The 27,251-nt window shown below is 45.4% G+C and overlaps 17 protein-coding genes across 17 annotated transcripts; 10 read left to right on the top strand and 7 right to left on the bottom strand.

Moving 5' to 3' along the window:
* Positions 1–190: 190 nt before the first annotated feature.
* Positions 191–1,667, top strand: C7M61_001567 (transcription factor TFIIIC subunit; the record flags this gene model as incomplete). The annotated part of the gene is made up of 2 exons (XM_024856972.1): positions 191–1,624; positions 1,650–1,667. The coding sequence occupies 2 exons, from the start codon at positions 191–193 to the stop codon at positions 1,665–1,667; spliced, it is 1,452 nt and encodes a 483-aa protein (XP_024714852.1).
* A 133-nt stretch (positions 1,668–1,800) lies between these two features.
* UBA4 (Uba4p) lies at positions 1,801–3,111 on the bottom strand (the record flags this gene model as incomplete). Its single annotated transcript, XM_024856971.1, has 1 exon — positions 1,801–3,111. The coding sequence occupies one exon, from the start codon at positions 3,109–3,111 to the stop codon at positions 1,801–1,803; it is 1,311 nt and encodes a 436-aa protein (XP_024714851.1).
* Positions 3,112–3,197: 86 nt separating this feature from the next.
* On the bottom strand, positions 3,198–3,839 carry ERP5 (Erp5p; the record flags this gene model as incomplete). Its single annotated transcript, XM_024856970.1, has 1 exon — positions 3,198–3,839. One exon carries the CDS (start codon positions 3,837–3,839, stop codon positions 3,198–3,200), a length of 642 nt encoding a protein of 213 aa, XP_024714850.1.
* Positions 3,840–5,040: 1,201 nt separating this feature from the next.
* On the top strand, positions 5,041–6,897 carry C7M61_001564 (uncharacterized protein; the record flags this gene model as incomplete). Its single annotated transcript, XM_024856969.1, has 1 exon — positions 5,041–6,897. One exon carries the CDS (start codon positions 5,041–5,043, stop codon positions 6,895–6,897), a length of 1,857 nt encoding a protein of 618 aa, XP_024714849.1.
* Positions 6,898–6,953: 56 nt separating this feature from the next.
* Positions 6,954–8,981, bottom strand: C7M61_001563 (pre-rRNA-processing protein ESF1; the record flags this gene model as incomplete). The annotated part of the gene is made up of 1 exon (XM_024856968.1): positions 6,954–8,981. One exon carries the CDS (start codon positions 8,979–8,981, stop codon positions 6,954–6,956), a length of 2,028 nt encoding a protein of 675 aa, XP_024714848.1.
* A 128-nt stretch (positions 8,982–9,109) lies between these two features.
* C7M61_001562 (TLD domain-containing protein) lies at positions 9,110–11,056 on the bottom strand (the record flags this gene model as incomplete). The annotated part of the gene is made up of 1 exon (XM_024856967.1): positions 9,110–11,056. One exon carries the CDS (start codon positions 11,054–11,056, stop codon positions 9,110–9,112), a length of 1,947 nt encoding a protein of 648 aa, XP_024714847.1.
* A 381-nt stretch (positions 11,057–11,437) lies between these two features.
* Positions 11,438–12,154, bottom strand: C7M61_001561 (uncharacterized protein; the record flags this gene model as incomplete). Its single annotated transcript, XM_024856966.1, has 1 exon — positions 11,438–12,154. One exon carries the CDS (start codon positions 12,152–12,154, stop codon positions 11,438–11,440), a length of 717 nt encoding a protein of 238 aa, XP_024714846.1.
* A 157-nt stretch (positions 12,155–12,311) lies between these two features.
* C7M61_001560 (protein kinase) lies at positions 12,312–13,697 on the top strand (the record flags this gene model as incomplete). Its single annotated transcript, XM_024856965.1, has 1 exon — positions 12,312–13,697. One exon carries the CDS (start codon positions 12,312–12,314, stop codon positions 13,695–13,697), a length of 1,386 nt encoding a protein of 461 aa, XP_024714845.1.
* A 200-nt stretch (positions 13,698–13,897) lies between these two features.
* On the top strand, positions 13,898–15,064 carry C7M61_001559 (uncharacterized protein; the record flags this gene model as incomplete). Its single annotated transcript, XM_024856964.1, has 1 exon — positions 13,898–15,064. The coding sequence occupies one exon, from the start codon at positions 13,898–13,900 to the stop codon at positions 15,062–15,064; it is 1,167 nt and encodes a 388-aa protein (XP_024714844.1).
* Positions 15,065–15,571: 507 nt separating this feature from the next.
* On the top strand, positions 15,572–17,062 carry RTG3 (Rtg3p; the record flags this gene model as incomplete). The annotated part of the gene is made up of 1 exon (XM_024856963.1): positions 15,572–17,062. One exon carries the CDS (start codon positions 15,572–15,574, stop codon positions 17,060–17,062), a length of 1,491 nt encoding a protein of 496 aa, XP_024714843.1.
* A 125-nt stretch (positions 17,063–17,187) lies between these two features.
* On the top strand, positions 17,188–18,576 carry C7M61_001557 (aspartyl aminopeptidase; the record flags this gene model as incomplete). The annotated part of the gene is made up of 1 exon (XM_024856962.1): positions 17,188–18,576. The coding sequence occupies one exon, from the start codon at positions 17,188–17,190 to the stop codon at positions 18,574–18,576; it is 1,389 nt and encodes a 462-aa protein (XP_024714842.1).
* A 157-nt stretch (positions 18,577–18,733) lies between these two features.
* Positions 18,734–19,654, top strand: BIG1 (Big1p; the record flags this gene model as incomplete). The annotated part of the gene is made up of 1 exon (XM_024856961.1): positions 18,734–19,654. One exon carries the CDS (start codon positions 18,734–18,736, stop codon positions 19,652–19,654), a length of 921 nt encoding a protein of 306 aa, XP_024714841.1.
* A 741-nt stretch (positions 19,655–20,395) lies between these two features.
* On the top strand, positions 20,396–21,754 carry C7M61_001555 (uncharacterized protein; the record flags this gene model as incomplete). The annotated part of the gene is made up of 1 exon (XM_024856960.1): positions 20,396–21,754. The coding sequence occupies one exon, from the start codon at positions 20,396–20,398 to the stop codon at positions 21,752–21,754; it is 1,359 nt and encodes a 452-aa protein (XP_024714840.1).
* Positions 21,755–21,820: 66 nt separating this feature from the next.
* On the bottom strand, positions 21,821–22,310 carry RPS17B (40S ribosomal protein eS17; the record flags this gene model as incomplete). The annotated part of the gene is made up of 2 exons (XM_024856959.1): positions 21,821–22,220; positions 22,264–22,310. 2 exons carry the CDS (start codon positions 22,308–22,310, stop codon positions 21,821–21,823), a joined length of 447 nt encoding a protein of 148 aa, XP_024714839.1.
* A 1,178-nt stretch (positions 22,311–23,488) lies between these two features.
* ADA2 (chromatin-binding transcription regulator) lies at positions 23,489–24,814 on the top strand (the record flags this gene model as incomplete). Its single annotated transcript, XM_024856958.1, has 1 exon — positions 23,489–24,814. One exon carries the CDS (start codon positions 23,489–23,491, stop codon positions 24,812–24,814), a length of 1,326 nt encoding a protein of 441 aa, XP_024714838.1.
* A 152-nt stretch (positions 24,815–24,966) lies between these two features.
* On the top strand, positions 24,967–25,809 carry C7M61_001552 (uncharacterized protein; the record flags this gene model as incomplete). Its single annotated transcript, XM_024856957.1, has 1 exon — positions 24,967–25,809. One exon carries the CDS (start codon positions 24,967–24,969, stop codon positions 25,807–25,809), a length of 843 nt encoding a protein of 280 aa, XP_024714837.1.
* A 53-nt stretch (positions 25,810–25,862) lies between these two features.
* Positions 25,863–27,143, bottom strand: C7M61_001551 (snoRNA-binding rRNA-processing protein; the record flags this gene model as incomplete). Its single annotated transcript, XM_024856956.1, has 1 exon — positions 25,863–27,143. The coding sequence occupies one exon, from the start codon at positions 27,141–27,143 to the stop codon at positions 25,863–25,865; it is 1,281 nt and encodes a 426-aa protein (XP_024714836.1).
* Between the last annotated feature and the right edge of the window lie 108 nt (positions 27,144–27,251).

Below are 27,251 nucleotides of genomic sequence, written 5' to 3'. Positions count from 1 at the left end.
TGCTACGAGGAATAGGAAGCTGGTTTTCCGAAAATCAATTTTGTTAGAAACTTTTTGCTTTCAATTGTCTTCACAGTAGTCTTGAGTTTGTGACGTCTTCAAGAGCTTCAATCCAATTCGTGATCCTGGCATCCTTCAACTACGCGAAATCATAATACAAACAAAGCGCAGAGAACCACACCTCCAAGAAATGACCACTGAGGGTGACAAGCTCATAGTCAATGCCAATCTCCCTCGAACGAGAGATTTGAGCTTTGTGGGGCGTTTTCATCACAATTTTGGATTCGAAGAAGGTCTTTTCGAGTACCTCCTAGCCCAGAAGGAACTCTGGGGTGATAAGCTCTTCTACCTCAATGAGCTACCGTTCCAGCAAGCAGTCAGCTTTGGACAGCATCAAATCAGACAGATCCCTGAGGTGGCTTACAATGAGCTTCAATTTCCCAAAAACGAAGCGTCGGAGATTCTGAAAGGCGCCTTTGAGGCTCAATTTGGAACTCTGAATGGAATCGACCTCAATTTCGTTAGTTCAAAGGGTGAGAGCAAGCAAACTCTTAACCATGGTGATAGCTTGGCTCTACAAGAGATGTTTAATAGAAACGCTAGAATATTGAATGTGGGTGGCATAATAACGGCTATGAAATGGCTACCGTACGGTTCCCTCTTGGCAGTAGCCGTCACCTATCATAAGGAGGGATTATCCAAGGCGATCACAAGTCCGTCCTTGCTGATCTTCAACAACCCTATCAATGTTGAGGATGTGAAGTCTTGCATTCAATTCTATAAGTATGACCCGGAGACAACGCTGTTGTCTCTCCGAAAAGTTCTCATTACATCTTCATTTGGAGCCACCTCGAACCTTAATTGGCTACCTTTTAAAGTTAAGGAAGAGACATCCGGTGTTCTCTCTGGTCTCTTCTCCGATGGAAAGGTACACTTCTTTAGGGTCGACATCCCTGCGCTGGGTACTCAATACCTTGATGTGTCTGGTGCCTCGTGGACAATTTCTATGAGCGACGAGGCTGGTTCAGCGCAGCTTCCAATAACAGCCTACGACATTTTTGATGAGACAAAGATTATCGTGGGAACGCTCGATGGTGCAATTGCCGAGTTTGTCTTGCCTGGCATCGATGAGCACCCTGAGGAGCCCTCATTTGTGGAATATGTTACCGACTCAGCAATAAGCACCGTCACTGTTGCTCCTGTCCTAAACGGACACGTTCTCCTCGTCAATACAACTACCACGAGGTCATTCGCCATTCTATATGAAAACCTACGTCAAAGTAGGTTGGAGACAGCATACACAATCCTGTTTCTACCGCCTCGATACCACAGAGGGTACCGCATCTTTGTATACCCTGATAGCGCTGAAAGTATAGGCTATACCTTCGTCAGACATCCCCATCAGAAACACAGTTTACTCCTACGGACAGAGCTTATTTCTAGCTTTCACATCAGTGAATATCTCAATCACCCTTTTGCCTTGGTGGGTAATGCCGCTGGAGACTTTTACGTGATCAACATTGGAAGGAAGATCTTTGGTGTTCCCAAGGCCCACAACAAGCTTGTGGTGCCTCTCAAGATCTGGTCGCTCTTCCTTGAGGATGACAGGAAGACGTTGAGACTCGTGGGAGACTACGAACCCTCGTCAGCAGATAAAGCTGAGGTAGCCTACTCATTTACTCCACACGAGGTGGGTGTATCTGCCTGTGCTTGGAACGAAGGTTTTGATGGCAGTTCGACCTACGCTATGGGTACGTATTCAGGGCTATTAGTTTTGGAACGCTTAGACCCTCTGTTGAATTAGTATTTAGGGAGCCTCTGATCAACGGTTTCACTCCATCTATTAATTCCTCCTTTTATGTCACGAACATGAGCAACGCCAAAATCTTCTGTAAGCTTCTTGGTGGCAAGTTGTGAATCATTTCCATAACGGCAAATCACATACACCTGGTCATTTTTCTTGTCGAACGTTTCCGGGAAAATAGATTCATCTGACTCTAGCCTGGATAAGCGCAGAGCCCAATCGATATTAATCGAGCGGCTGATGTTTGCAATTTGATACTGCTCGAACGGTCTGACATCTAGAAGTACCGAACGATCATCAGCTTTCAAGTAGTTCTCTGCTTCCTTAGCGTCGATCCGTTGCTCTGGAGTCAACACGTTAGAATTGACGGATCCACAGAATTGGTCGTAGTTTATTTCTCCTGACTCAATTGACTGTTTAGTGATTGTCGGTTGCGTTCCACAAACTTTGCAAGCAGCCTGTCTGCCTCGCATCTTGAACTGTCGAAGGACCAGCAGGGGATACGCCGTGTACATTGCAAGAAAAGGCTTAAATGTTTCGTCATAATGACCTGTTAGTACCTTTAGAGTCTCTGTAGCCAATGAGATACCGGTCAACCCAATGGCTGGTCCAAAAACACCTGCATCACCACACGTAGAGACAGACTCCGGTTTGGGAGGTTGGGGGTAAAAACACCGGTAGCAGGGCCCAGTATTATTGAAATTTAAAATCGTAAACTGACCATCGGTCTTCACTCCTGAGCCACTGACGATTGTCTTGCCGCTTAGAACAGCCACATCGTTGATCAAGTACCTGATGGCTGGGGCATCGGTGCAATCCACAATGAGATCGTATTCACCAAAAATGTTGAATGCATTGCTATTATCTAGTCTGATTGGATGGGTCATAATATCAACATGAGGATTGAGTCGGTTCAAATACTCTTTAGCAGAATCACATTTTAGCATACCCACCTTATCTGAAGTGTGTAGGACCTGTCTGTGCAAGTTACTGACATCCACAGTATCATTATCAACTATACCTATCTTGCCAACACCAGCAGCAGTCAAGTAAAGTAGCGTAGGGCATCCTAGCCCACCTGCGCCAACAACAAGTACTTTGGCATTCTTTAGCTTTCGCTGAGCAGGTAGAGATCCAAACTCAGGCACTATCATCTGACGTCCATAGCGTCTGAATTCTTCTAAGGAGAAGTCGGGATCGTTTGAAGGTTCATACTCTATATTTCGCTGCTTCTCTCTTTGTAGCTCGCCCACAAGCCGCCTGTTTTCCTCCTCGAGCTGTTTGATACGAAGTTGTAGGTCTGACATGATGATTTATGAGTGCGCGATGCCATCTAAGTACAACACGCCTACGCTATGTTCCGAATTATGTCTATTGACTGTGCAAGGCCTCCTTACACGATCTTTTGCTTAACGAAGAAACTCTTCAAGTGACGCAATTGGTAGGCACAGGTTCCCACCAACACAGCCAACTGGATTATGCTCCACCAGACAACTCTCGAGTTGGTGCTCTCAGACTGGTTTCTGAAGATTGCCTCTCTCTCTCTGATCAGCTCTTGCTCGTAGTTAATCTCCTTTAACTTCTCGTTCAACTGCTTGATCTGCAAGGTCAAGGCATCCACTCTTCTCAGAGATTTGGAGTCGGCGTAGTCCTCGGCGGCACCAATGGCAAGGTCAAAGAAGATACGGTGCCACTTGTTCTTGCTGCCGTCCTGGTACACTGGGGTCAAACAGAATCTGTGTTCTCCGGCTTCAAGGGAAGTGAAAGTGAAATCACCGCTAGGGTTAGAATTCGAGTCCACAACTCTGTGGTCGTTGTCGAAGGTCTCATCCACAGTGATCTGCACCTTCAAGTTATTCGTTTTGAAGTATTCGTTGGCGTTTTCGGCGTACTCAAGGGCCTCGAGCTTGGCCACCACGAGGGCGTGGGCAGGCAAATCCTCGTAGAAACATCTGGTGTTTCCTGTGGGGAGGTAAAAATGCAATGCGCTGGCTTGTGCCAACAAGAACACCAAAGCTGTGAATACCACGTTCATCTTGATCTTGTGTGGTGACTTGTTCTTAGGTGGAAAAAAATATAAAACCTGGCCTCACCGCGTCTGTGTAGTTTTGCGCAGGACACAACTTTTGCAGCCGTCGACGGACTTTTGATAAGGCTACTTGGAAAAGATTGAGATGATTGGATGTTCCTTCTACTTTGAATGGATTAGATGATGTGTGTTATGCTAAATTACTGACATTTTTGTATCTAACTGAGATCTCCACATCTAAGAAGACCGAATGGTCGCACTGTGCCTCCCGAATCAGGGCAAGTGGGAGATAAAAAGCCATTTCAGTGTACTGAAGTAGTAGCTTGATATCTAGACGATGGAAGCATTGTCGGGTTTACTTTACCGTTTGCGTGGGTTGTGTGGTAAGTAAGTGAACCGTGCTCGCTTCTAAGTCCATACAGCATAACGTGAAGTCTAGCAGTAACATACTAATACTTAGAAAGTCTTTAATTCGAGCCCAAAATGATCAGTTGGGATGGTTTCAAGAGCCTGAAACATTTGTATGAGAGCATAATCGCCACATGTGGAAAGGTGGCTATAAATGACTTCTTCGTAATCTCTTCAAGTATACAATTCAACGGAACATTGGTGCTATGTATTTTGTTTCAGCAACGCACTGGAGGTAGCTCATCACAAAGTTCAAACCATTGAAGCATAAATTAGTCTAAACTCGACATTCAATCTCCGTTTGCAGCCAAAAATAAACTCCTTTGAACCCCACGAAGTGCAGTAAAAATGCTCCTCCTACTCCATTCATCGCATCCAATATCACGATCGGTGCATAGCCCATTTCACCTTCTAGATCTGAACCTGCCTCTCCTCGCTCGGACTTTAACGTGCTACCTCCGCTCCGAAGCGTCAGACTCCCTCAACTATAAAACCCACCCTTCCTCCTCCATATCTTAACTCACTATCGTAAATTCACACGATTGCCCCCCTCGCCCAGCCCATCCGGCTGCAAAACAATAGCAACGGCAACGGCTTTAAAAATGCCGATACCAGCCGTCCTGCGCTGTCATCACTATATAGACTCTTGTCTCCGTATGAGGGCCTCGGATGCCTCACTATTGTCCCCTCCCTCAGCGCCTGTACGTGCTACTCCACACATTAGCAGTGGAATATCATGTGCGATTGACATTGTATTTATTCAGCAATATCGCTGCTTTTTCGTAGCTTCAGTAAAAAAATGGCGCCTCAGCTTGGCTACGAGCCTGTCGATGCTAAAGACGTGCCGCCTCCTAGAGAAATTGAGGTATCGGTTCCTGGCGGTATCTCGGCCACTATAGCCGTGCCGCATGGTGTGGACTCCGACGATCCACGATGGGCTACTCCGACCAAACGAATGGTGCTTATTTTGCATGGCCAAATGGGCCATCGTGATTACTGCTATCAAAAAATATTGGCTCACAAGTTGGCAGCTTATCGGGGCATGTACTCGTTGAGAATAGACTTCCGTGGTTGTGGAGCACTGGACGATTGTGCTGATCCCAAGTTGGGACGTGTTGTCGAGTCGGACCTTGAGGATATTACTCGATGCATGGAATTTATCACAAATGCGTCGCTTAATCCGCTAGGTGTGTCGTTTGTGCCTCTGGCTATAGTAGCACACTCTCGAGGTGCTGTGGTGATGTACTTGTGGGCCTTGCAGCAGGAAGCCTTGCTCAAGAATGGAGATCCAGAAAGAAAAGCTTTCAATGTGCCAAACTTGGTGAGCTGCTCAACTAGATACAATTCCCTCACCATGTTTGAGAAGGAGGGCGTCATCGATGACGACTTTGAGTCCTTGGAAATGAGATGTCTTCGTCATGGCAAGGTTCAACTCGTAGAGGTGCCTCGTCATGAGTTGAACAGCCTTATCGATACAGACTTGACTTGTGTCAAAGATCTTCCCGCAAATTGGTCCGTATTGAGTGTCTACGGAATGGAAGACGAGGTTGTCTCTGCTAACGATGGCGCTCAGTTCTCAAACCTCCTAAGCAGATGCCGATACTCCCATCATCTCGAACTTATTGAAAATGCAGACCACATGTTCATGGGTATTCACCATATAGATAGCGAGGAGGACCAAGAGGACTACAATCCTCAAGGCTGGCCGGTTGCATCAAACAAGCTTGTCAATTATAGGCACCATGCAGCGGCTGCCATTTTGCACTGGCTCAAGCCAGAAAATGAACTGCTCCGCTTCTTGTATGCCAACGCTTCAATTCAATCTGTCCCACGCTGGAAATCAGCAGATGGCTTATACAATTTTAGAGACATTGGTGGCTGGCGATTGATCAGGCCCACCTTCTCCAAGAGTCTGAGGGTTGGTCTGTCTATTTCTGTGAGGTCCAACTACATCTACCGCTCCTCTGGAATCAACTCTATAACTGACGGAGGAGCTGACGCCCTTCAAAAGATGGGCGTGAAAACCGTCTTCGATTTAAGATCTCCCCAAGAAGCTGCTGGTGATTTGGACCCTGGCTACTTGACCCATGCTGGTATCAATGTTGTAAAATCTCCTATTTTTGACTTGGAGCTGGTTGCGCCTGAGAAACTAGCCAAAAAGCTTGTTTCGAGCAGTCAAAGCAAGAACAAGTCCGAGCATATTTATAAAGAGATTCTTAGAGAAGGCATCCCGCTGCTTCGAACTATATTCACTTACATCAAAGATCACCCGCTTGAACCATTCCTTTTATCCTGTTCAAACGGGCAAGATTTGACTGGCGTTGTTATCATGTTGATATTGAGCTTGTGTGGAGTTGAAAAGCACATTATTGCTCACGAGCAAGGCTTGAGTGTCATTGGAACTCAAATGCGCCGACAGGTTGCCCAAAATAAACTGGTTGAACGTGTTTTCACTAATGGCGCTTCTGTGAATGAGGAGAACATAGCTGTCAGCATGTTCAGGACACTTGACACTTTGGAGGAAGATTATGGTGGAATCGAGGGCTATATGGGAACCCAGCTAGGTTTCGATGAAAGCGAGGTGAAGGCAATCTACAACAACTTGGTGACCCCACAATCAAAGGGCCAAATTAGCTTCCCAGTAAGCAAGATGTGATCTGTATAATTTATTAAATAAACTTTCATTCGCTCGTTAATATGCCTAGGATGTCATCAGTGCAGCTTATTCTTCAACTTGGCAACCAAGGAAGTCAATGCCAGGGTATTGTCTTCTGATGTCTTTTCCGAATGTTTGTTCTTCTTTGACTTTTTGCTCTTGCGATCGTCGCCATCCTCTCTCCTCAGTCTCTTGGAACGCTCATCCAAAATACGCTTCATGGTGTCGGTCTTCTTGAACTCGGAACTGGTAGGATCAATAGCATAGTCATGGCTCTCGAAAATTTCTTTAAATCTATCATCGTTCAAATCAGCCTTGAAACCATCCTGAACCATCTCAGTATCGTACTTCTTATTCTTTTTGTTCTTCTTCTTGCTCTTTTTATCCTTCTCTGCTTTGAGGATGTCTCTCATATCGAAATGCTCGGCCTTGGATTGGTCCTGATCCTTATCATCCTCCATAAGGAGCAACTCAAGCTCTGCTTTACTCTTCTCATCCACCTCTTGAGGTTTCTTATTTTTCTTCTTGTCCTTCTTTGACTTCTTACCCGACTTTTCCTCCTTTTCAGGTTCATTTTCCGTTTGCTTCTCCTTAAATTTTTCCATTCTACGAGCACGGCGCTCTTTCTCTTTTCTCTTGTATGCGTCGATAGTAGACTCCTCCTTTGGCTCCTCTGGCTGCTCCTCGGCCTTGTTCTCGTCTAGACCTGGGTTGAAAGTGATCTCCATGTCAACATCCTCCTCTTCCTCGTTACCTTTGTCGAAAGAGAACTTGCCACCTAGAAGATTTTTATACTTGTCTTTGAGCAGCTCGGCTTGTTCAGCCTCTGAACCTTCACTATCAGATGCCAAGTACGCCTTGAAGTCCATGTCGTCGATCTCTTTTTGTGAGAACAGTCGAGAGGAAAGGGTGGTTCTTTCCTTAGGTGTTTGATCCCAGGTCAACTTGACCTTAGAGTGCTGGAGGGCGTCGGTCACAAACGTCGAGTCTGGTCTATAAGATGCTGGAATTTTGTCACATTGATCCTTGGCCTCCTGGTCATCGAAGTCCATGTCCTCTGGGACATAACGTAAATCAAAAGTGTTGGCTGTGGACTCATACTCGGAACCATCACAATTGTCGTAGATGTTCTTTGCGGTGGAAACGCTATCACAATGCACAACAGCATAGTAGTATCTCAATCTCTGAAGTTGGTACTTTCTCAAAGCCTTCGAGTCGTAGTCCTCCTCTCCATCATCTTCTTCGTAGATTTTTCTTGCAGCCTTCTCAAGATCGTCCGCATTCTTTAAATCGAGCTCTTCGTCCGAATCAGAGTCGGAATCTGAATCATTCTTTTTCTTCTTTTTGGCGAAAAGCTCCTTTGGTGGACCTTCAACTTCTTCCTTTTGCATCTGCTCCTTACCGTACTCAGATGGGTAAATGGTAACGGATTTGATAGATCCCCCTTTTGGAACGAAAGACACGAAGGTAGCCATCAAGTCAACAGCGCGAATGTTGTCCCAATCCATGTTGACCACAGCAAAGGAGGAAGTAGGATCACCTTCCTCGGGCTTTTCTTCCTCAAGCTCAATCTCGGAGTCTTCCTCTTCGACTTCCTCATCAGAGTCGGACTCATCCGAAGAGGAAGATAAGCCTTCACCTCTGGCCCTATCTATGAAGCCCTCCTCAACGGCTGTATCAGAGTCACTATCCAGGACAGAAACCTCTGGTTCGACAGCCTTCTTCACAGGCTTACGGACCACCTTGGTCTCCTCAGAATCCGAATCAGACTCCGAATCAGAACTTTCCTCAGACTCACTGCTGGCGTCAGTGCCGCTTTCACTATCATTTTCTTCCTCGAAATACTTATCAAAAGTTTGGTTTTCGTCGTCATTTATCTTACGACCGTATCTGTCGATCTTCACTTTCTTGCCGGTAGCGCTGACATTTAACTTCTTGAGCTCATCTCTGCTAAATCTATCGTCAACTTTCACCTTGTTCTTCTTCAAACTGGGGAGTTGGAATCTGGCATCAGTACGGGCAGATGCAAATCTTGGATCGCTGAAACCCGAACCAGAACTTTTGGATCCCTTCTTTTTTGCCATTGTGTCTTATTGCAAGGTATATACTGGTTAGTATATTATTCACCGCGATGATCATCATCTATATATGTGGTGTTTGGATGTGCGATTTGGAATTTTGCAGCCATTTCTCTAGTGCGAGATTGATTAGCCTATTGTCCATAATTTCCAATCAAACCGGCCATTTCGAGGAATGCACGCTCTTCTCCCATGTCTCGCACGTTAACGCTCTGCCTAGCCTTCGCTTGCTTTTCTTCCCATTCCCATAACTTCCTTTGTTCCTCTAACTCCTTGTTAGAACCGATGCCCCAGACCTCCAAGTCTGTAATCATAAATCTGTCTTCGTAATCATCGTCCTCTAATTCCTGCTGCGCTGATTTTTCGAAGTAGTTTGTCGAATTGGGCCCAGAACTACGGATGTGTCTGAAAACCGCAAATTCTAGGTTGGCCTCGATTGTGAGCGAGACATTGCCCGGCAAATACTTGCGAATCGTGTTCTTGTTGACCGGCTGATCATTACCAAAGCCAAGTCCCATACCCAAATTGCTAAAGTATACCAGCTGACCTTGCAATACAGGGTCTAGTTTAGACTTGAAATAGTCAAATCGTGGCAGTAAACTGACTATCATCGTTTCCTCGTCTCCAAAGTTTTTCTTATTGGATGATTTCCATGGTGAATTCAAAAAGACGGCGTATGTGATCCTGTCCAGTTCACCCTGCCACAGCCTAAGTGGGTTTTCATTGGCGAGAAAATATCTTGGATACTCCTGATCGAACTCCTGGTATCTTCTGTTAGTATTTATCGTCTTTGACTTGAGTCGTTTGCCTGAGACTAAAAGGATCGTGGGCGCATGCCATTTAAAGATTTTCAGTTCCAAAGATCTGATGGAAAACCCACTTTGGGAGCCATTGTAAAGATTCACGATGTTTGACGTTCCGACAGAAACATTTTTGCCAGCGCTTTGAAGAGCCAATGTTATAAGAGAGAGTGATGCCTCGTTCACCAACCTAGTTTCTTGAAACTTTTGCTTCCGCTTCGGTTTCTTCGGAGATGAGTTGGGTGAGGTATTCTCTTCGTGTGTCTCCTGCTCTTGCTGTACTCTTCCCTCTGACTGAATGGAGGAGAAGATGCTTCTCTCGACGAGCTTGGCTAGAGCGTCAATGATAAAACGAGCTAGGCCCCTCTCACAACCAGCATGGAACTGGTTATAGGAGATGGAAGAAGCCTTGAGGTTTAGTCTGTCGATTGTGACGTCAAAAAATCTGACTAGTGTTTGCGCTGCTACCTCAAACTCCAGCCATTTCTCTTCTAGTGACTTGTGGAGCTCGGCTTGCATCTCTTCGTGAGACTTCTTCGGAACTGAGCTTACCACAAGCAAAAGCGTGAGTATCTTCACAAGGTCTTCTCCATTTATCGCAAGCTCCTCCACCTTAATATCGTCATAGTTCTTGATGTTGGCGAAGGTGTCCCACTTGATCCTCCTGGCTGTCTCAAAGTCGTTATGCTCATCATCTTCACGGCCGTTGGGAAGTCTTACAGCCTCGACGACAAATTGATCGTCACCATTGAGAGAACTGGCTTTCTCTGGATCTCCGTCGGACTTTTCGGAGTTTGGCACTTGGTCAACGCCTGAAGCCGCTGCGAAGGCAATGAACAAGAGCTTCAAGTAATTGTACTTGTGACCTAGCATACGCCGTATCCTCCCCAGAAGTACAGTGGACGAGATTATTAAACCTCGTAGAGTCAATTGCTCCTTGTCTGTGAAGTCTTGTAGAAATGGCAACCTCGCAAGGACCAGTAGAGTGTTTGTGAGGAGCTTCACTGCTTTGACGAAGCCTTGGTGAACATCCAGTATATCTTGGTCCTTCTTGTTGGACAATTGAAGGACGTAAGCAACATCCGAATACGAAATGGCTGTCTCGGGATCATTGGCTGAGGTCACATTGAGCCTCGATGCTAGAGAGGATAGCTCTTCTCTCGTGAGCAAATGCACACAACGCAATTGAAAGTATTTATTGATTTGCTCTTTCGTAAACAGTTCAAGCACTAACAGCTTTGATGAAGCTGTATCTTCTTCGTTGCTAGCCGCTTGGCCCATGGTGAAATTTGTGGTAGATGGTGTATGGTGCGATTGTGGGGACCGTTGCGAGATCTAGCTCCCTAGTAAGCATCCTTGCCGGCATGTACAGATTTGGCTCTAAGCTTTCACAATATAGACGTCAATGAAAAAGCCATGGTTATCGGCTCATTTTTAGCTGAATTATAAGAGCGTTGAAATTAAATCGGCTGACAATAAATCCACCGAGGGTATGTGATTTCTTAGCGCACAGGCACATTGAATGCAAAATTGGAAAGATTGTTCGAGGCGTTTAAAAGTATGACAATGTTTATGACGATTATTTGACTATGGATACAAGCCGCTTTATGCTGCTCTATTAAATTTTGAGGTGTTTTGTATGAAAATGTGAAAAGACAGTGATTATTTCAAAAGGTCTGTCATGAAGCTCTTAGCTCTCATCTCGAGATCGTAGATAACCTTCTTCACCCTACCCATCAAACTTGTAGGGTGCAAAACTTCTTCGTCTAAAGAGTCTGCACCGTAGTACTTCTGGTTAAGGGCGGACTGCTTCAAGAGCTGTTTGGTGAAAGAGACGAAGACCAATGCAAAGTACAACCGGAGCGCGTTGGTTACAATAATTCCACTGACGGTCAAAAAGAGCTCTCTTTGTGGCGACGCAGACTGAGAAAGAGAATCACTGGACCCATCACGACGGGCGTACGAGCTGTACGCGTCGACACCAGATGCTTCAGTGCCAGAGCCACCGTAGCTGGTAGGGTTGTTGTCCTCCCTACTGAACCAAAAGTGAACAAAGTAGATGGTGTAAAGAAGACCAATGACAGTATCAATCAAGTAGATCACGCATGCCAAGCTTGTCTTGCGAACGTTGTTGGCTTTGTTGAGGATGTTGGACAAGCCGGAGATGTAGAACGGAAGGGTAAGGAATGACAACAAGTTGAAAAGCCACTGCCAGAAGTTCAAGTGGTGACCTGTAAGAATGGACAAGACACCGTAAGCACCACCAGCCTTGTTAAGGATAGCGACAGCGAGAATCACCTCGACACCAATATATAGGGGTATGACAACAAAGAACTTCTGCAAAGTTAGAATGATCTCAGGATTGAGTTGGAAAAACATACCGATGGAAGAATCTGTTCAAGAATTTTTGCTGCCATCTTGCGTTGATTTATGCTAGCAGTACGATGAAGAACGGGTAGAATGATGTTGATCAGTTGCGCGAAGCATCGCTTCTCTGCGCATCAGGTAATACTTTTGAAAAGAACATTCTGGGGCAATGTCGGAGAGAGAATTGGAGGAGAATATGGAAAATCTCCATATTAGTCTGTCAGACACTGACAGCAGTGATCTGGAATCCGAAGCTCCCTCAAATTCCAGAACCATTACTGACAGAGGTGAGATTGTGGAGAAATATACCCTGGTGATCAATACTGAGCCGTTGAAGAAGGGACCCAAGACCACGAAGGACAGGGCCAACAGGGCAACTGTGGAACAGGTTTTGGACCCAAGAACCATGCGTTTTTTGGCAAAGATTATAAACAAAGGCATCATCTCCAGAATCAACGGATGCATCTCGACGGGTAAAGAAGCGAATGTCTACCATGGTGACCACGAAGACACGACTATCTCGGACAGAGAGTACGCCGTGAAGATTTACAAGACCTCGATTTTGGTTTTCAAAGACAGAGAGCGTTATGTGGACGGTGAGTTCCGGTTCAGGAATACGAAGAACCAAAGTAACCCTAGAAAGATGGTCAAAGTGTGGGCTGAGAAAGAGTTCAGAAATTTGAAAAGACTCTATGTGAATGGCATTCCGTGCCCCGAGCCTATTGAACTTCGTTCACATGTCTTGGTTATGGAGTACTTGACCAAGGGAAATGCTCAACCTTCCCCCAAACTCAAGGACCATCCATTCAAGGACTTAGATGAGATCGTGTTTTACTACCAGCAGATGCTCATCTACATGAGAAGAATGTATCAGAAATGTCGTCTTGTTCATGCTGATTTGAGTGAATACAACTCCATTGTTCACAATGACAAGCTCTACATTATTGATGTTTCGCAATCAGTTGAGCCTGAACATCCCATGGCACTTGACTTCTTGCGAATGGATATCAAGAACGTCAATGACTTTTTCTCAAGAAAGAAGATACATGTGTTCCCTGAAAGACTATTATTTAAGTACATTACCGAACCCAATTTGGGTGTGGACGACGAGGATGATGCGCAGTTGAGAATTTACCTCGATTCTCTTCCTTTGAAAAGTGAGGTGGATAGCTCAAACGTCGATGATGAAATTTTCCGGTCACTCCATTTGGTGAGGTCGTTGAATAATCTTGATGAGCGTGATTTTGAGAAGTTCCAAGAGGGCAGAGTCGACACACTCACAGACCTTGTTGCCGAAGAAGAGCAAGAAACCAGTTCAGAAGAGGAATCAGACGATGAGTCTGACGAGGATGACTCCGACGAGGAAGAATCTGACGAAGAAACTGAAGGAAGACGCAGAAAGAAGGAGAAGGAGGTGAAGGGTAAAAAGTTTGAAGATAAGGATGATAAGAAAGCTAGAAAACAAGCGGCCAAAGAGGCCAAGGCAGAGAAGAGAAAGACGAAGATGAAGAAGCACGTGAAGAAGAAGTTGGTCAACAAGAGAAAGAATAACTAGATTATTCATTATGTATTCATTGGGGATGCTTAATCAAGGGCTGAGCTATAGACTAATAGAACGGTAATTCCAATCCTAGTAGTTTGTACAATTTGGTCATCCTCTGACACCTCAGCCTCAACAGTTTGATCCGGGTGGAGGATATAAAGCGATGATTCCGTTAACTCTCTAAAAAATTCTATCACCTTACGAACTTGAAAATGACCGAAAAGAGAATAAGTAAGTTAAAGTTGAAGAAGCTTTTCTCGAAGTCACCTGTGAACAGTAGCGCAGATGCTTCGTCCTCAGATGCTTCAGAAGAACAATCAAAGAAATCTCAGGCTCAGAAGCCCGATGCTGAAGTTGATTCAGGAGTCAAACACAATGATGCCTTGTCGAACAATGACACCGTATGTTCCATCAATTCTAAGAGTTCTCATGGCCCTAAGTCGTCAGAAGACGGTAATGACGAGGTTTCCTCGAATGCTGATCCAAATGCTAAGGTGGAAAACTCAACTCAAGGTATAGCTTCCGAGACACAAGAAAGCATGGAAAAGAAGCAGTCTACAGAGAGAGCAGAAACCGAGAAGCCAGAGGGAAGCGAAACCTCTGACAAGTCAGTGAAGCTGGCGAACGGGGCTGTCGAAGGGACGCCTCTGTCTCAAACGGATTCCGGTGAGGGCAAGTCAAGTAAAAATTCCTCTTCTCAAAAAGAGACACTGGATGCTGCCTCCGAAACCTCTTTGAGATCTTCTCCAGGGTTTATCGCAATGGACCTTGGCTTTGATGAAGAAGGACTTGGAAGCCCATTCAGGGCCAATGAGGAATTCGAGCCTCTGGGAATTGTTCACGATTTTGAAGAGCCAGATAAAGATGACATTACTTCCATGCTTCCAATCTCTGCCCACAACAATACTAAGGGCAATGACCTCAACTCGTTTTACTCGGCTGCTGGTCTGAGCGTTCATCAGAAACACAGTAGAAAGAACAGTTTACTCGGCGAGGAGCTCGAAAGCCAAATTGGAACCAAGACAGTGGACTACGGTGACAACGTTCGTGTATCTTCTCGTGGTCTGCACACTTTCGTGGTCATGGACAAGAAGTTGTTTGAGGACAGAGAGGAGGCTTTGATCCGTCTTCTTGGGGATTCAAAATATTCCAATTTCAATCAGTCATACACGAAGAACACCAAGGAGGAAACTGGTAGAGAAGAGACCGAGTCAAAATCTCCGAAAAAAGTTGATTCTAAGGAAAGTGCAAGCCTGGGTGACAAGAAGGAAACTGAGACACAGGAGGAAGCTCTAGGAAAGAAGGCCACCAAGAGGCGCAAGCTGGTCTGGGACCGTGTCTTGAACAGAATGCCCAAAAAAGAAACCCCTGTTCAGTAGATTGTTTTAATGTTTGCTTGAATATAATTTTACGTAGAAAAGAGGAGAACGAAAGCCTCTCAAAGTAACTTTTTGCAACCATTACCAACCGCGGAATGGAAGCCAGCCTCGAGAAGGTCACATGACTGGAATCGGAATGTCTTTGGTTTCAAAAGCAACATCAGTTGGCCCGGTTGGAGTGATTTCAATATTTGCATTATGTAGAAGTGACAATTTGTGTCGAGGAGTTTGAAAGCGGTTGGTCGATTCTGTAGACCCGTCTTATGTAATCTGTTCCGCAGTGTGCACAGGCCGGGTAACCCCTGGTCCGGGGTCCTCTCTCGGTACCTACATCTTAGCCCCAGGCCACAATTGTTTGGGTGTACTCGTTACATTGTGATATTCTAATTATAAGCTAATACCCCACGGGCTCCCATTGCGTTCCACAAACTTAAGTGCCACAAGAGTTCACACAAGCCATTGGATAGCTTTTGACATTCTTTTATTTCCATAACTACAAATTCCCTCATGGAGGACTTCTTAAGAGACAGCCCATTTGACGAGTCGAGCACCACCGACTCCTCAAGAGCGAAGCAGTACGACTCGTACTTGAACTACTCGCAAGGTCAGGATGGTAGCTCGCAGGATGAGTTTTCCCGGGTACAGCCTCAGACAGCAGACTCTCAACCACAAACAGACCACTTTAGCTTAGACTTGAACCAGCAAATCAAGGAAGAGTACTCCTCTCCAACCGTCACATCACCCACAACGTTTCAGAGTCCGACGCAAGGTGCTTCTCAAGGTCAACAGAACTTGAACCCCAATGACCCCTACTTTAGCACGTTTGAGTTCTTATCTTCGCCTTCACAACAGCCGGTGTCCCCAAGATACCAACCCCAAGGCGCCGCTAGCAATGACTTCACCCCAGGATTTGGCTCACAGGCTGACCCTTTGCAGTTTAGCATGAACGACAACTTCACCAACTTGGATCAGCTAGTCTCACCGGAGAATAACGTCAATGACTCGGGCATCAACATCTTCTCCTCTGCTCAATACTTCTCGCCAAACACAAGAGCAAATCATTACAATCACTTGTCAGCCATTGCCGAAGACAGCTTGCCAAACTCCTACCAAAACACTTTCAGTCCTGAACTTTCCAGACATGGATCCGTCAGTATTCCTCCTCTGGGAGACCCATACGTGTCGCCACTGGCTAACGCTTTCTTGTCACCACAGTCCAGACCCCAAGATGGCAATTTTGACAATCTAAGGTCACCATACTCTGGGACCTCGTTCCCTAATTCACCACCTCCACCACTCAACTTGAACATGAGCAAGAGCATTCCTACATCTGTTAACTTCAATCAGACTTCCTTCAACGAGTCCCATGCACAGCGACAACAGCAGCAGCAGCAACAGTCTATTGAGAACACATTGTCTCCGCCTAGTCTGCTGGCTTTGGGTACCTCCGCTCCAAGTAACTCGAAGAAGTCGGAACCCTACCCAACTAGTGGTAAGCAATTAACTCAGGAAGAGAAAGCCAAGCGCAGAAGAGAGTTCCACAATGCCGTGGAGCGCAGGCGGCGTGATTTGATAAAGGAAAAGATCAAGGAACTTGGATTTCTTGTGCCACCTTCTCTATTGAACCCACAAGTATGCGCCGTGCAAAGTCTACTGAAGCAACCGCATCAGAATTCAGCGGAGATGAAGGAGCTTCTTTCAACGGTAAAGGTGAGAGATTCAAAGCCCAACAAAGCTACTATTCTTCTGACATCTGTCGACTACATAATACATCTAGAGAAGGTGGCCGAGCGTCAAGAGCAGCGCAGGAAAGAAATTGAGAGAGAAATTGCAGAGCTTGAAAGCGGTGTTGGAAAAGTAAAACTTGAGGACCCTGATGAAACATTAAACAATTCCACAGGGCTTCCAGATCAGGGTGGACTTCCCAATCAGGACTCCCAATTTAACCCCGACGACTTCTTTTCGGATGTCATCGCAGACAATAATCAGTATAGCTAAATGCCCTTGGTAACAGCTGCATAATCCGCTCGAGCCTTCCGCGCGGACGGCTCCTCCTGTGTGGAGAAATACGCTCTGTCAAACAGGCGGCTCTGCGAATGGTCCAGTATAACACTTCTTTCATCATGAGTGATCTCAAAGCTGCCCAACGCTTCGTTGATTATGTCAACGCCTCACCATCTCCCTACCATGCTGTTCACAATGTCAAGTCATTGCTTGTGAAGAAGGGATTCCAGGTGTTGAAGGAGAAGGACTCTTGGGACATACAACCAGATTCGAGTTATGTCGTCACTAGAAACGGGTCTTCGTTAATTGCGTTCTCTACTGGTACCGACTACAAACCAGGTAACCCAGTTGCTATCATCGGTGCACACACGGACTCTCCTTGTCTCAGGATCAAACCAATCTCCAAGAAGTCCAACCAAGGCTTCATTGAGATTGGCGTTGAGACATATGGTGGTTTGATTGCACACTCCTGGTTTGACCGTGACTTGTCTGTTGCCGGTAGGGTGTACATTCGAGACGAGGCAGGTAACTATGTTCCTAAGTTGTTGCACTTGAACAAGCCATTGATGAGAATCCCAACTTTGGCAATTCATTTGAACAGAGACGCAAACACTAAGTTTGAGTTCAACCGTGAGACAGAGTTACTTCCAATTGCTGGTCAAGAGGACTTTGGCCACTCCTGCAAGGACGATCCAGCATTGCAATTTCCAGAAGAAGCCTTCAACGCAGTGAAGCACGTTGTTGAGCGTCACAACGAGTCTCTTGTAACATTGATTGCCAAGGAGTTGGGCGTCGAGCCAAAACAGATTGAAGACTTTGAATTGGTATTGGGCGATTACCAACCTGCAACGTTAGGTGGCTTGCATGACGAATTCATCTTTGGTCCTCGTCAAGACAACTTGACATCCTGTTTTGCTGCTGCAGAGGCTCTCGCTGATGCCCATCCAGCCAACGATGGTGTGGCCATGATCTCTTTGTTTGACCACGAGGAAATTGGCTCTGTTTCCGCTCAAGGAGCAGACTCCTCTTTCTTGCCAGACGTTCTTTCTCGCCTTGCTGCAAACGAAAGCGGCGACTTTCCCCGTATGTGCAACAGATCGTTCTTGTTGTCTTCTGACCAAGCTCACGGTGTTCATCCAAACTATGAAAGATTTTATGAAAAAGTCAATAAGCCTGAGGTCAACAAGGGCCCTGTTATCAAGATCAATGCCAACCAAAGGTACGCTACGAACTCGCGTGGTATCGTGCTTATCAAGGCTGTTGCCAATGCTGCACGCGTGCCTTTGCAGTTGTTCGTTGTGAGAAATGACTCTCCCTGTGGCTCCACTATTGGGCCCATGCTTTCTGCTAAGTTGGGTATTAGGACTCTTGATTTGGGTAACCCACAATTATCAATGCACTCTATCAGAGAGACTGGTGGCTCTCATGATATTGAGCGTTTAACGTCATTGTTTAATGGCTTCCTTTCCAATTACGTGAAAGAAGATGCTAAAATTGAGTGTGACTAAACCATGACTATGAGGTGTGCAAAAGGAAATTCAAGATGGGGTGGTATTATATAGAGTAGAATTTCATGGATGTTATTCAAAAACGTAGCACAGCCAAGTTTCTGCATAGTCGCGACATAGAACAGATGCCTCATACTACATCGATTCTTCACCAAAGATGCTACTCTTCGCCTTTTTGCTATATACCATCCCAGTTTTAGCTTTCCAGGCCGTCCCAGTTCTTTATGGATCTCATAGTTTAGTTCCCGGCCTTAGGGATGAGGTGAAGCACCCATTTATCCAGAAACAAGACCCCCAGAGCGTCACGAACATGCTCAAGAAGTCCATTACAGAATGCTCTTCCGACGCATATCTCATCATCAACATGCCTGGTCTTGAGAATATCGACATGATCGACCGAAAGCAGGAGCTCTGGCGGAACTTGGTCAAGTATATGCATATGCTGAGTACCTTGATTGGTATGCCTTGGGTTGAGGGAACCCTTGATCTACTGTTCTTAGAAGCCTACATTACCAGGACTTGCTCTGCCGAAACGATTAGCATGAATGAGGAAGAAGACGTGTTTGCCGAATACATAGACACGAGAAAGAGAATCATCAGAATCGAGTTCAACCCTCTTCCGCCTCCAGGCCCTGAGCGTGACTTGGCGATCCGTGCCAATGATGAATTAATAGACAAGGTTTTAAAGAGGATACCCTCGCCACACTATTCATTTTTGATTACGTCAAGTACCACAAGTACCATCCACCCTATTCCGGAGGTGGCTCTTGAGAACAGTCCTCAGGGATTCGAGCTATTTTATAGAATCGTGAATGACCCACGTCGTGAAGAAGAGGTTGAAAGGCACGTCAGGTTGAAGGGATTGAGCAAGCCTCAATGGAATGAAGACAAAGATCCACTTTCTCTTTATTTGGAAAGGAGGAAAAAGGATCAGATTCATTTGTTCGACTACGAGCTCTGGAGCAAAAATGAGAAGCTTGTCACCACAATAGCCGCTATGATTGTGTCTTTATTTGCCGTGAAGACTTTGGGGGTCGCCAAGAAGCTATTTGGTAAAAAGAAGGCCAAGCGAAGCTAGACTATACAGACCAAACAGACAAAGGGAGATTTCAAGCAGTATGAGAAATATGTAAGGAAGATCTTGTATACTTACGTGAGCGTTCCTGAATACCTGTCAGCTTTGCAGGCAGATCTAGTATAATGAATCTTGGCTGGACCCTTGCGTGGAGGCCCTCCCAAGCGGGTTAACAATCGGACCACTAAGCCCGGAAAAATGGATGCTTCAGGCAAAAAGTCCTAGGCGGTATCTTGCAGCGCTTTCAATGGTTGCAAAACGGCAATTCTTGCGGAGCATAAATCTGGTGGAATGCGCAGAAAATCCCTTCATTTCGATACTCCTGAATGATGGGCAAATATCTATCAATGGACACGGCACCGAGGTATCAAGCTTTGTGGTGCTTCACCCTCAACACCAGTTGGTGGACCATGCCGCATAGCGCTTACGTGAGAAATCAGCTGTTTTTTCTGAAAACCCAAACCATATTCGGAGCTTCTTCCAAATCGCGCCAGGGGTCTCCTCTGGACAATGGCTTGCAAAGCGGGCCGCTTTTACCTAGCTAGCATCACCCCACCTTCTAGTCAGTCCGCCTCTGCACCGTTTTTGCATCCACTGCATGTGTGCAGCTTTATCTCGCTGGGAAAGTATTCACCACCATTGCTGCTGGGCCTGCAGAAACCATACATGTTTCTCGCTTTTGACTGCACTGCACTCACACCTTATATATCTCTGGCCTCTTCTACATCATAAGAAAACCAGGTCATGTCAGACTACCTAACTTTTTCCTCCGAGCCTTCAGGCCGCCATGAGGGCAAGAAACATATTATTATAGTTGGCGCAGGTATCATTGGTGTTTGCACCGCTTACTACTTAGTGAAGCACCCCAAGTTTGATCCCCAAAAGTACCACATCTCCTTGGTGGAAAGCAAGCGTGTGGCTGGTGGTGCTAGTGGCAAGGCTGGTGGGTTATTGGCGCTTTGGGCTTTCCCACAGCAGTTAGTGCCTCTTTCTTTTCAATTGCATCAGGAGCTTTCTGACTTGTATGATGGCGAAAACGTGTGGGATTACAGACGGCTTACTACAGTATCCATAGAGGGTGACATAACAGGATTCAGCCCCGAAGAAGATGAGAGTAACTCGGAATCAGAAAAGCAGGTGACGCAAACTGCCCTGCCTGATACCGAATTCCCACCCAAGAAGACATCTAAAGTCACCAGACAACGAGATTCCAAGAAATTGCCCACGGACTTGAACTGGATCACAGAACAATTTGTCAACCTGTGCTCCTCTTTGGGTGGTAAAGACACCACCGCTCAGGTGCATCCTTACAGATTCACCAACTTCATCTTGAAGAAGGCCGTTGAAGATTCCAATGGCGCCCTAGAACTCATTCTCGGAAAGGTCAATAAGATTCTATATCTGATGGACACTGGTGTTGCCACAGGTATCACATATGAGCCAACGAGTGCTAAAAAGGATGTCCACGAGCCAGTGAGCTTGAAGGGTGATCAAATCGTTCTATCCGTGGGCCCTTGGACGTCCAAGATCCTTCCGGACTGCCCAATCTCTGGCTTGAGAGCTCACTCTATTACCATTGCACCACATAATGACCAGCGTGTGTCCCCATACGCTATCTTCACAGAATACAAGGTTGGAAACAAGTATGTGTCGCCTGAGATATACGCAAGAAAGGACGAGGTCTTTGTGTGTGGAGAAGGTGATTCTGCCGTTGACGTGCCAGAGACGACGGACGATGTTGAGGTGGTTAAGTCGAAGTGTGACGATCTTTTCTCCCAAGTGGGTAAGATGTCTTCGATGTTGCGCAAGGGAAGAATTTTGAAGAGACAAGCTTGTTACTTACCTGTGTTGGATGTGCCCTCGTCCAGTGGCCCATTAATTGGTGAGACCAATGTGGACAACCTCTTCTTATGCTCCGGACACTCATGTTGGGGTATCAACAATGCCCCAGGTAGTGGTAAGGTTATGAGTGAACTATTGTTAGACGGAAAGGCCAAACTGGCTAACATCTCGACGCTAGATCCGTCGCTCTATTTCGATGCATCTGTTCTAGTGGATGAAGAGGACGATGCTGAGGAGAGGAAGGCGGAGCCCAACATGTAAATGATCTACAGGTAATCAATATACAATACATTTATTATGATGAGTTAGACTTGCCAGTCGAAACGCTTAGTTTCTCTTGGCGAATCTTCTTGGACCTCTCTGGGAAGAGATGGCAACAGTCTGAAGAGGGATCTTGAAGCCCAAGGTCTTGACCAAGTCAGCAGTCTCGGCGTCAACCTCCAACTGACCACCAGTGTGGGACAAGTCCAAGGCAGAGACCTCTGGGACGTACTGGTCCTTTCTCTCTCTCTCCTCTTCCTGCAACTTGAAAGAGATACCTCTAACTGGGCCCTTCTGGATTCTCTTCATCAAGTGGGTGGTGTAACCAGCAATCTTGTTTCTGAGTCTCTTGGACTGGATCTCAGCAATCTCGGAGGTCAATCTCTTGTTGGTCTCGAAGTCCAAGGTCAACTTAGGGTAGTATCTCTCGATCAAAACCTTAGAGGCTCTCTTGACAGTCTTAGTTCTAACGCGACCCTGATATGTTAGTAATTATTCTAGTTTTCGACGATTTACGCTGGAATGGATGCGGGAGTTTGTGGGAGTATGGATTCATGATAGGTGACTTTCAACAAGACAGGTGATAAACTCTGTTGGATTGGAGGGGAACTTGTTTGCGTTTGCAGTGGATTATAGCTCTCGATAGCCTGACATCGTCGTTATGGTTTTATGTATTTGAACATACCATTTTGCTTTGTTAGTGGTATGGAGAAAGAAGCTGAATTTGAGTAGGGCTTCTCTAGAGGAAAATTTTCGGGCCCAGTGCGGCAGGTCGCCAGTGAGGCACTGAGGGAGATGAAGGGCTTTGTGTGCAGTTCCAGAGCACGCACTTACTGTCACGTGTGGCTGTGACTGTCAATCGCTACTTGGACAGAAGTACCATCTAAGGAACTCCAGCAATCTTTGAAAGGATTGGAACTGCTACTTCTGGAAACTTTATTACAATCTTAAAAGGAGTGATCAAAATCCTTCAAAATTTCTCGAAAGTTGGGTTATCGATGGTTGCGAAACATGCTTGGAGTGACCTTCTGACAGCTGAGTGTAGAACATGAAAACATTTCCTCGACCTTTGATTATGATATTCCCAGTGGCTGCTCTTATCTATCTCAAGATGCTCTGTAAGAACTTTCAAGTGCACAAATTTACCAAATCTTGGGCAATCAAGCGCACTGCAGTGTTTCTAACCAACGGTATCATTGCTTCTCTTAAGCATTTCGGTTTACGATTCGATCATTAAAGGCAGCCATTTCTTTTGACTTCTTTTTCTGATTAGTCCTCTCATGCTCTTGTTAAATTGAAAGCGGTACCGCCTGTCAACCTACGGTGCGCAATTTGCAACCATTCTAGAATTGCCCTAAAAATGAATTACGAAGGAGAACACCGCCTTTAAAGAAAAATATCCTCTTCAATCTACTTTTTGGCTTGCTTGAAATGCTCTTTGAAGGCTTCATCACATCTAAAGTAACACATTAGGTGAAAAAGAAGTACTTTCTGGCGGAGATCTACTATTTGCTCAATACAACACCATTAAACAGATCACCGCTTTTAAGCTCTTCTAAACGTCTATCTAAAAAATTACTTCCATAGCAATTCCACCCCATATTCAGCTTATCAACAGCGTTCCTAGTTACCTGTACATCACGTGCGCAATATTCGAGTCGCATCTAACGCTTAGTAGATACACCTATAGAGACATCAACAGTCAGATTAATCTGAACTCCGGACGAATCTATCATGGATAGATCAAAACTTTTCCATTGTGATGTCTGTTCACTGGACTGCACTCACAGAATTCGAATAAAATGTGCCATTTGCACGGACTACGACCTTTGCGTTCCATGTTTTGCATCTGGCTCAGCTACCCTAGACCATAAGCCCTGGCATGACTATCAGGTTATCGAGCAAAATACATATCCAATCTTTGAAGAATCTTGGGGAGCCGATGAGGAATTGCTATTGATTCAAGGTTGTGAAACCTTTGGTCTTGGTAATTGGCAAGATATCGCCGATCATATTGGTAATAGATCCAGAGAGGAAGTTGCACAGCACTATCAGGAAATCTATCTAGATTCCAGTGAGTATCCTCTTCCCGAAATGAACAAGGATTTCTCTCATATTCAACCCCAAGAGTTCTTACAGAAAAGAAAGAGGCGCATGGAGGAAAGAAAGAATATGCCTTTACCACCTCCCAAACTCAAGCCTGCTGCATCGGTACCCTTGTGTCACGAAATTCAAGGCTACATGCCTGGTAGATTGGAGTTCGATCATGAGGCCGAGAATGAAGCCGAAGTTCCTATCAAAGATATGGTCTTCGATCCAGATGATTCAGCTGGTGATATCGAGCTCAAGCTCACGGCTTTGGATATTTACAACTTCAGGTTGACGACACGTGCAGAGAGAAAACGTGTTCTTATCGCTAACAACTTACTTGAATACCGTAAGAATATCTCGAACGATAAGAAAAAGTCGAAGGAAGAGAAGGAGTATTTGCGTAAGATAAACGCTTTCATTCGTGTGATGACACCAGAGGATTTCAATCAATTTTCTGAAGATATTCTTACCGAGCTACGATGCCGAATCAGGATCCAGCAACTCCAGAGTTGGCGAAGAAACGGAATCACCACCATGGAGGACGGAAGCAGGTTTGAAAAAGATAAACTTATAAGGCAAGCCCATTACCAAAGAATGGGCAACGGGTCTGGTCTTGCTGCAAGAAATGCCGCTGCTGCACTGGCTGTCAGCAACGGAACTCGCAAGTTGAACACCCCACAACCAGAATACAAGCCCAAGATCAACACTTCTAATCCCAGGGCACCACTTGATATTTCTCATGCTACAGACTTCGAGCTTCTTTCTCGTGAAGAAAAACAGCTTTGCTCTACACTCCGAATTCTACCAAAGCCATATCTTGCAATCAAGAATCAATTGATGAAAGAGGCAATTAAAAATAATGGCACGTTGAAAAAGAAGGATGCCAGGCTGTTTTTGAAAATTGATGTTAACAAAGCATCCAAGATTTACGAATTTTTCGTTCAAATGGGCTGGTGTTCGCAAGGCTAGACATTACATCATTCAGCCAGACACGGTAGCGAAGGGGCGCGAAATCCGTGTGCGTGAAGGAAAAAAAAGGTGACAACCGATCGAATGAGTACAGGTATATCAAGCACACGCAAGATATAAACTTTTTGTTTTAGCCCGCTCGGCCTTGGACAATGAACTTGTTGATACCATTTTTGCTTGCGGCTACGGTGCTTGCGGAAAATGTTCCGAGCCAATTCTATCCCCTCAACAGAAAAGGTGAAATACCCACCATACAGCCTTACACCTTTGGTCAGGATGTATTCATTGATTGCATAACCCGAAACATTGACAACGGAGAGCACAAGTTTGATAACAATGATCGTATTGTTTATGGAGCTTTTCCGGTTTGCAAGGAAAGTGGTAAACCACTCTCTTTCCATTACGGTGTTTCGGAAGACATCAATTGTACGGTCAGCTTCACGGATGAACTTTATCATTTGTTCCAGTTGTACATTCACGAGGATTCTCCTTTCAGTTGCAGAATTCCACTTAGCACTGAGGCAAACTCATTGGAACTGGGCGGGGCCTATATTCCATTGACCTTCAACTTCAGGGGAGAAATTCACGATTCTCATCTTGACATCGACAACCATATGAACCTCATTATCATGAAGCCACCAACTAACCAGCCAGAGAGACAGACAGTCATTTCGGCGGTAGCCTGGTCTTCTGGAACTAATGCAACCCGTGTGGTTATAGGTGAAGATGTAACTCTTGAGATCGGAGTACGTTGGATTGATAATGTCAAACCTTCCGCTGGTAGAACAAAAGGGTTCAACAGCTTGCCTTTCGATGATGGTTTCTACAAACTTCCTATGAGCTCAGTGCCAATTAGCATGAAAGTGTTACTCTTCCTTATTGTTGCCGTCGCCCTTGTAGCGTCGAGTATCTCTTGTGGAGGTGCGTCGATGAAGTATAAGAGACGCGGCTACAGAGCAGTGGACACAGAGTCTGGTATTGCTAAGCAAGACTAGATGCAAGATGTATTATAGTATCTCCGTAATTGGAAACAAAATTATGTACAATTTTAGCGGCACTTTTGTATGATGGCTTTGAGAAGAGCCTCTGTTTTCTCTGATTTTGGCTCTTCAGAATTGACAAATTTCTCTGTCAAGTAACCAACGTACTTCTCGGAAAGTTCGGTCTTTCTTTTGCTATCCTTGATCTTCAGCTTGTATGCGGTGAACTTATTCACTGACAATTTCAACGCTTCTGCTAGGGAAGAGTCCAGCACCGACGTATTGCGAAGCGGCAATGTAATGTCTGTAAGTATAGTTCTGATGTCATCCTTGAAGTTTGTTTGTAGATAGGATAAGACGTGATAATATAAGTAGTCTCTGTTAAGCGTTTCAAACTGAGCGAAAAGCTTGAGGAATTCTTCCGCAAACTCGAAGACCTTGTCCGTCTTGTGAGCCTCGCCAACTTCCTTGAGGAGCTCGGGAATGGCCAAGTCGAAGACTGTCAAGGCGATATCACCCTTCAAGACCGGGTTGGTTTCTGGTGATCCCAACACATTCATATCGGCTTCTGGTAGAGAGGCCAATTCCAGCTTCAAATCGTCCTCCTCAACGTCAGCAAATGAAATTGTGTCAGCGTTTGTCTCGACTCCATCATCTGGTGCATCCTCGATTCTCTTTGCCTGCTCTAAAGCTTGAGATTTCAAATCCTCCTCCTGTTTCTTCTCTGTGAGCAAACCCAAAACCTGGCGTCTTGCAAGCAATTTGGATACATATGTTAATTCGAATTGGGCATAGCTCACCCAAAGACTTCTGGATTCTGGATTTAATCTCAAGGCTTTTTGGTACAATTCTCTAGCTCCCTTGGCGTTGGCGTTCGTTTCAAACTCGTACTTTGCTGCCGAAAGCCAGGCGTCAACGTTTCTTGGTTGCAACAGCAAAAGCTTAGCATAAACTCTGTAAACCACCTTTATAGCATCCTTTTCCTTCACGAACTGAAGATACTTGGCCCAGATATCTAGATCACCGGAGAATCTTCTCACCGCTCTGTCAAAGACAAAAATCACTTTTCTGAACCCAGCCCAGTCGGAGATACTAGGATTTGTGTCAACATGGTCAGTTTCTCTTAGCCTTGCAAATCTTTTAATTCTCAACTTCTCAAGGTTTATCTCGAAGTCGGCATATTTCAAAAAGTCTCTAGGTTTTGCTCCACGACCTTGTATTCTGTGCTCGAAATCAGTCCGTCTCCTCATAATCATGGTGATCTCTTTTTGATCAAAGAGGCCCTTTCGTTTGAGGTCTTCTAGCTCTGGAACAGACTGTTCCATGTAGAACCTTATTTTGGACGACATGGTTGTTGTTGTTGTCTTGAAATGTCTAGCGGTTCTTGATCCAAATCTCGATAATGCGATGAGAAGCGTAATGCGAAGAGCTCAGTCTTAGACGCAAGATGGGTCACG

Source organism: Candidozyma pseudohaemuli (assembly GCF_003013735.1).
Source record: "Candidozyma pseudohaemuli strain B12108 chromosome Unknown scaffold00002, whole genome shotgun sequence".
In the NCBI taxonomy this organism is placed as follows: Eukaryota; Fungi; Ascomycota; class Pichiomycetes; order Serinales; family Metschnikowiaceae; genus Candidozyma; species Candidozyma pseudohaemuli.
Note: the sequence above shows the minus strand (reverse complement) of the source record. Positions and strands in the feature narration are given on the sequence as shown.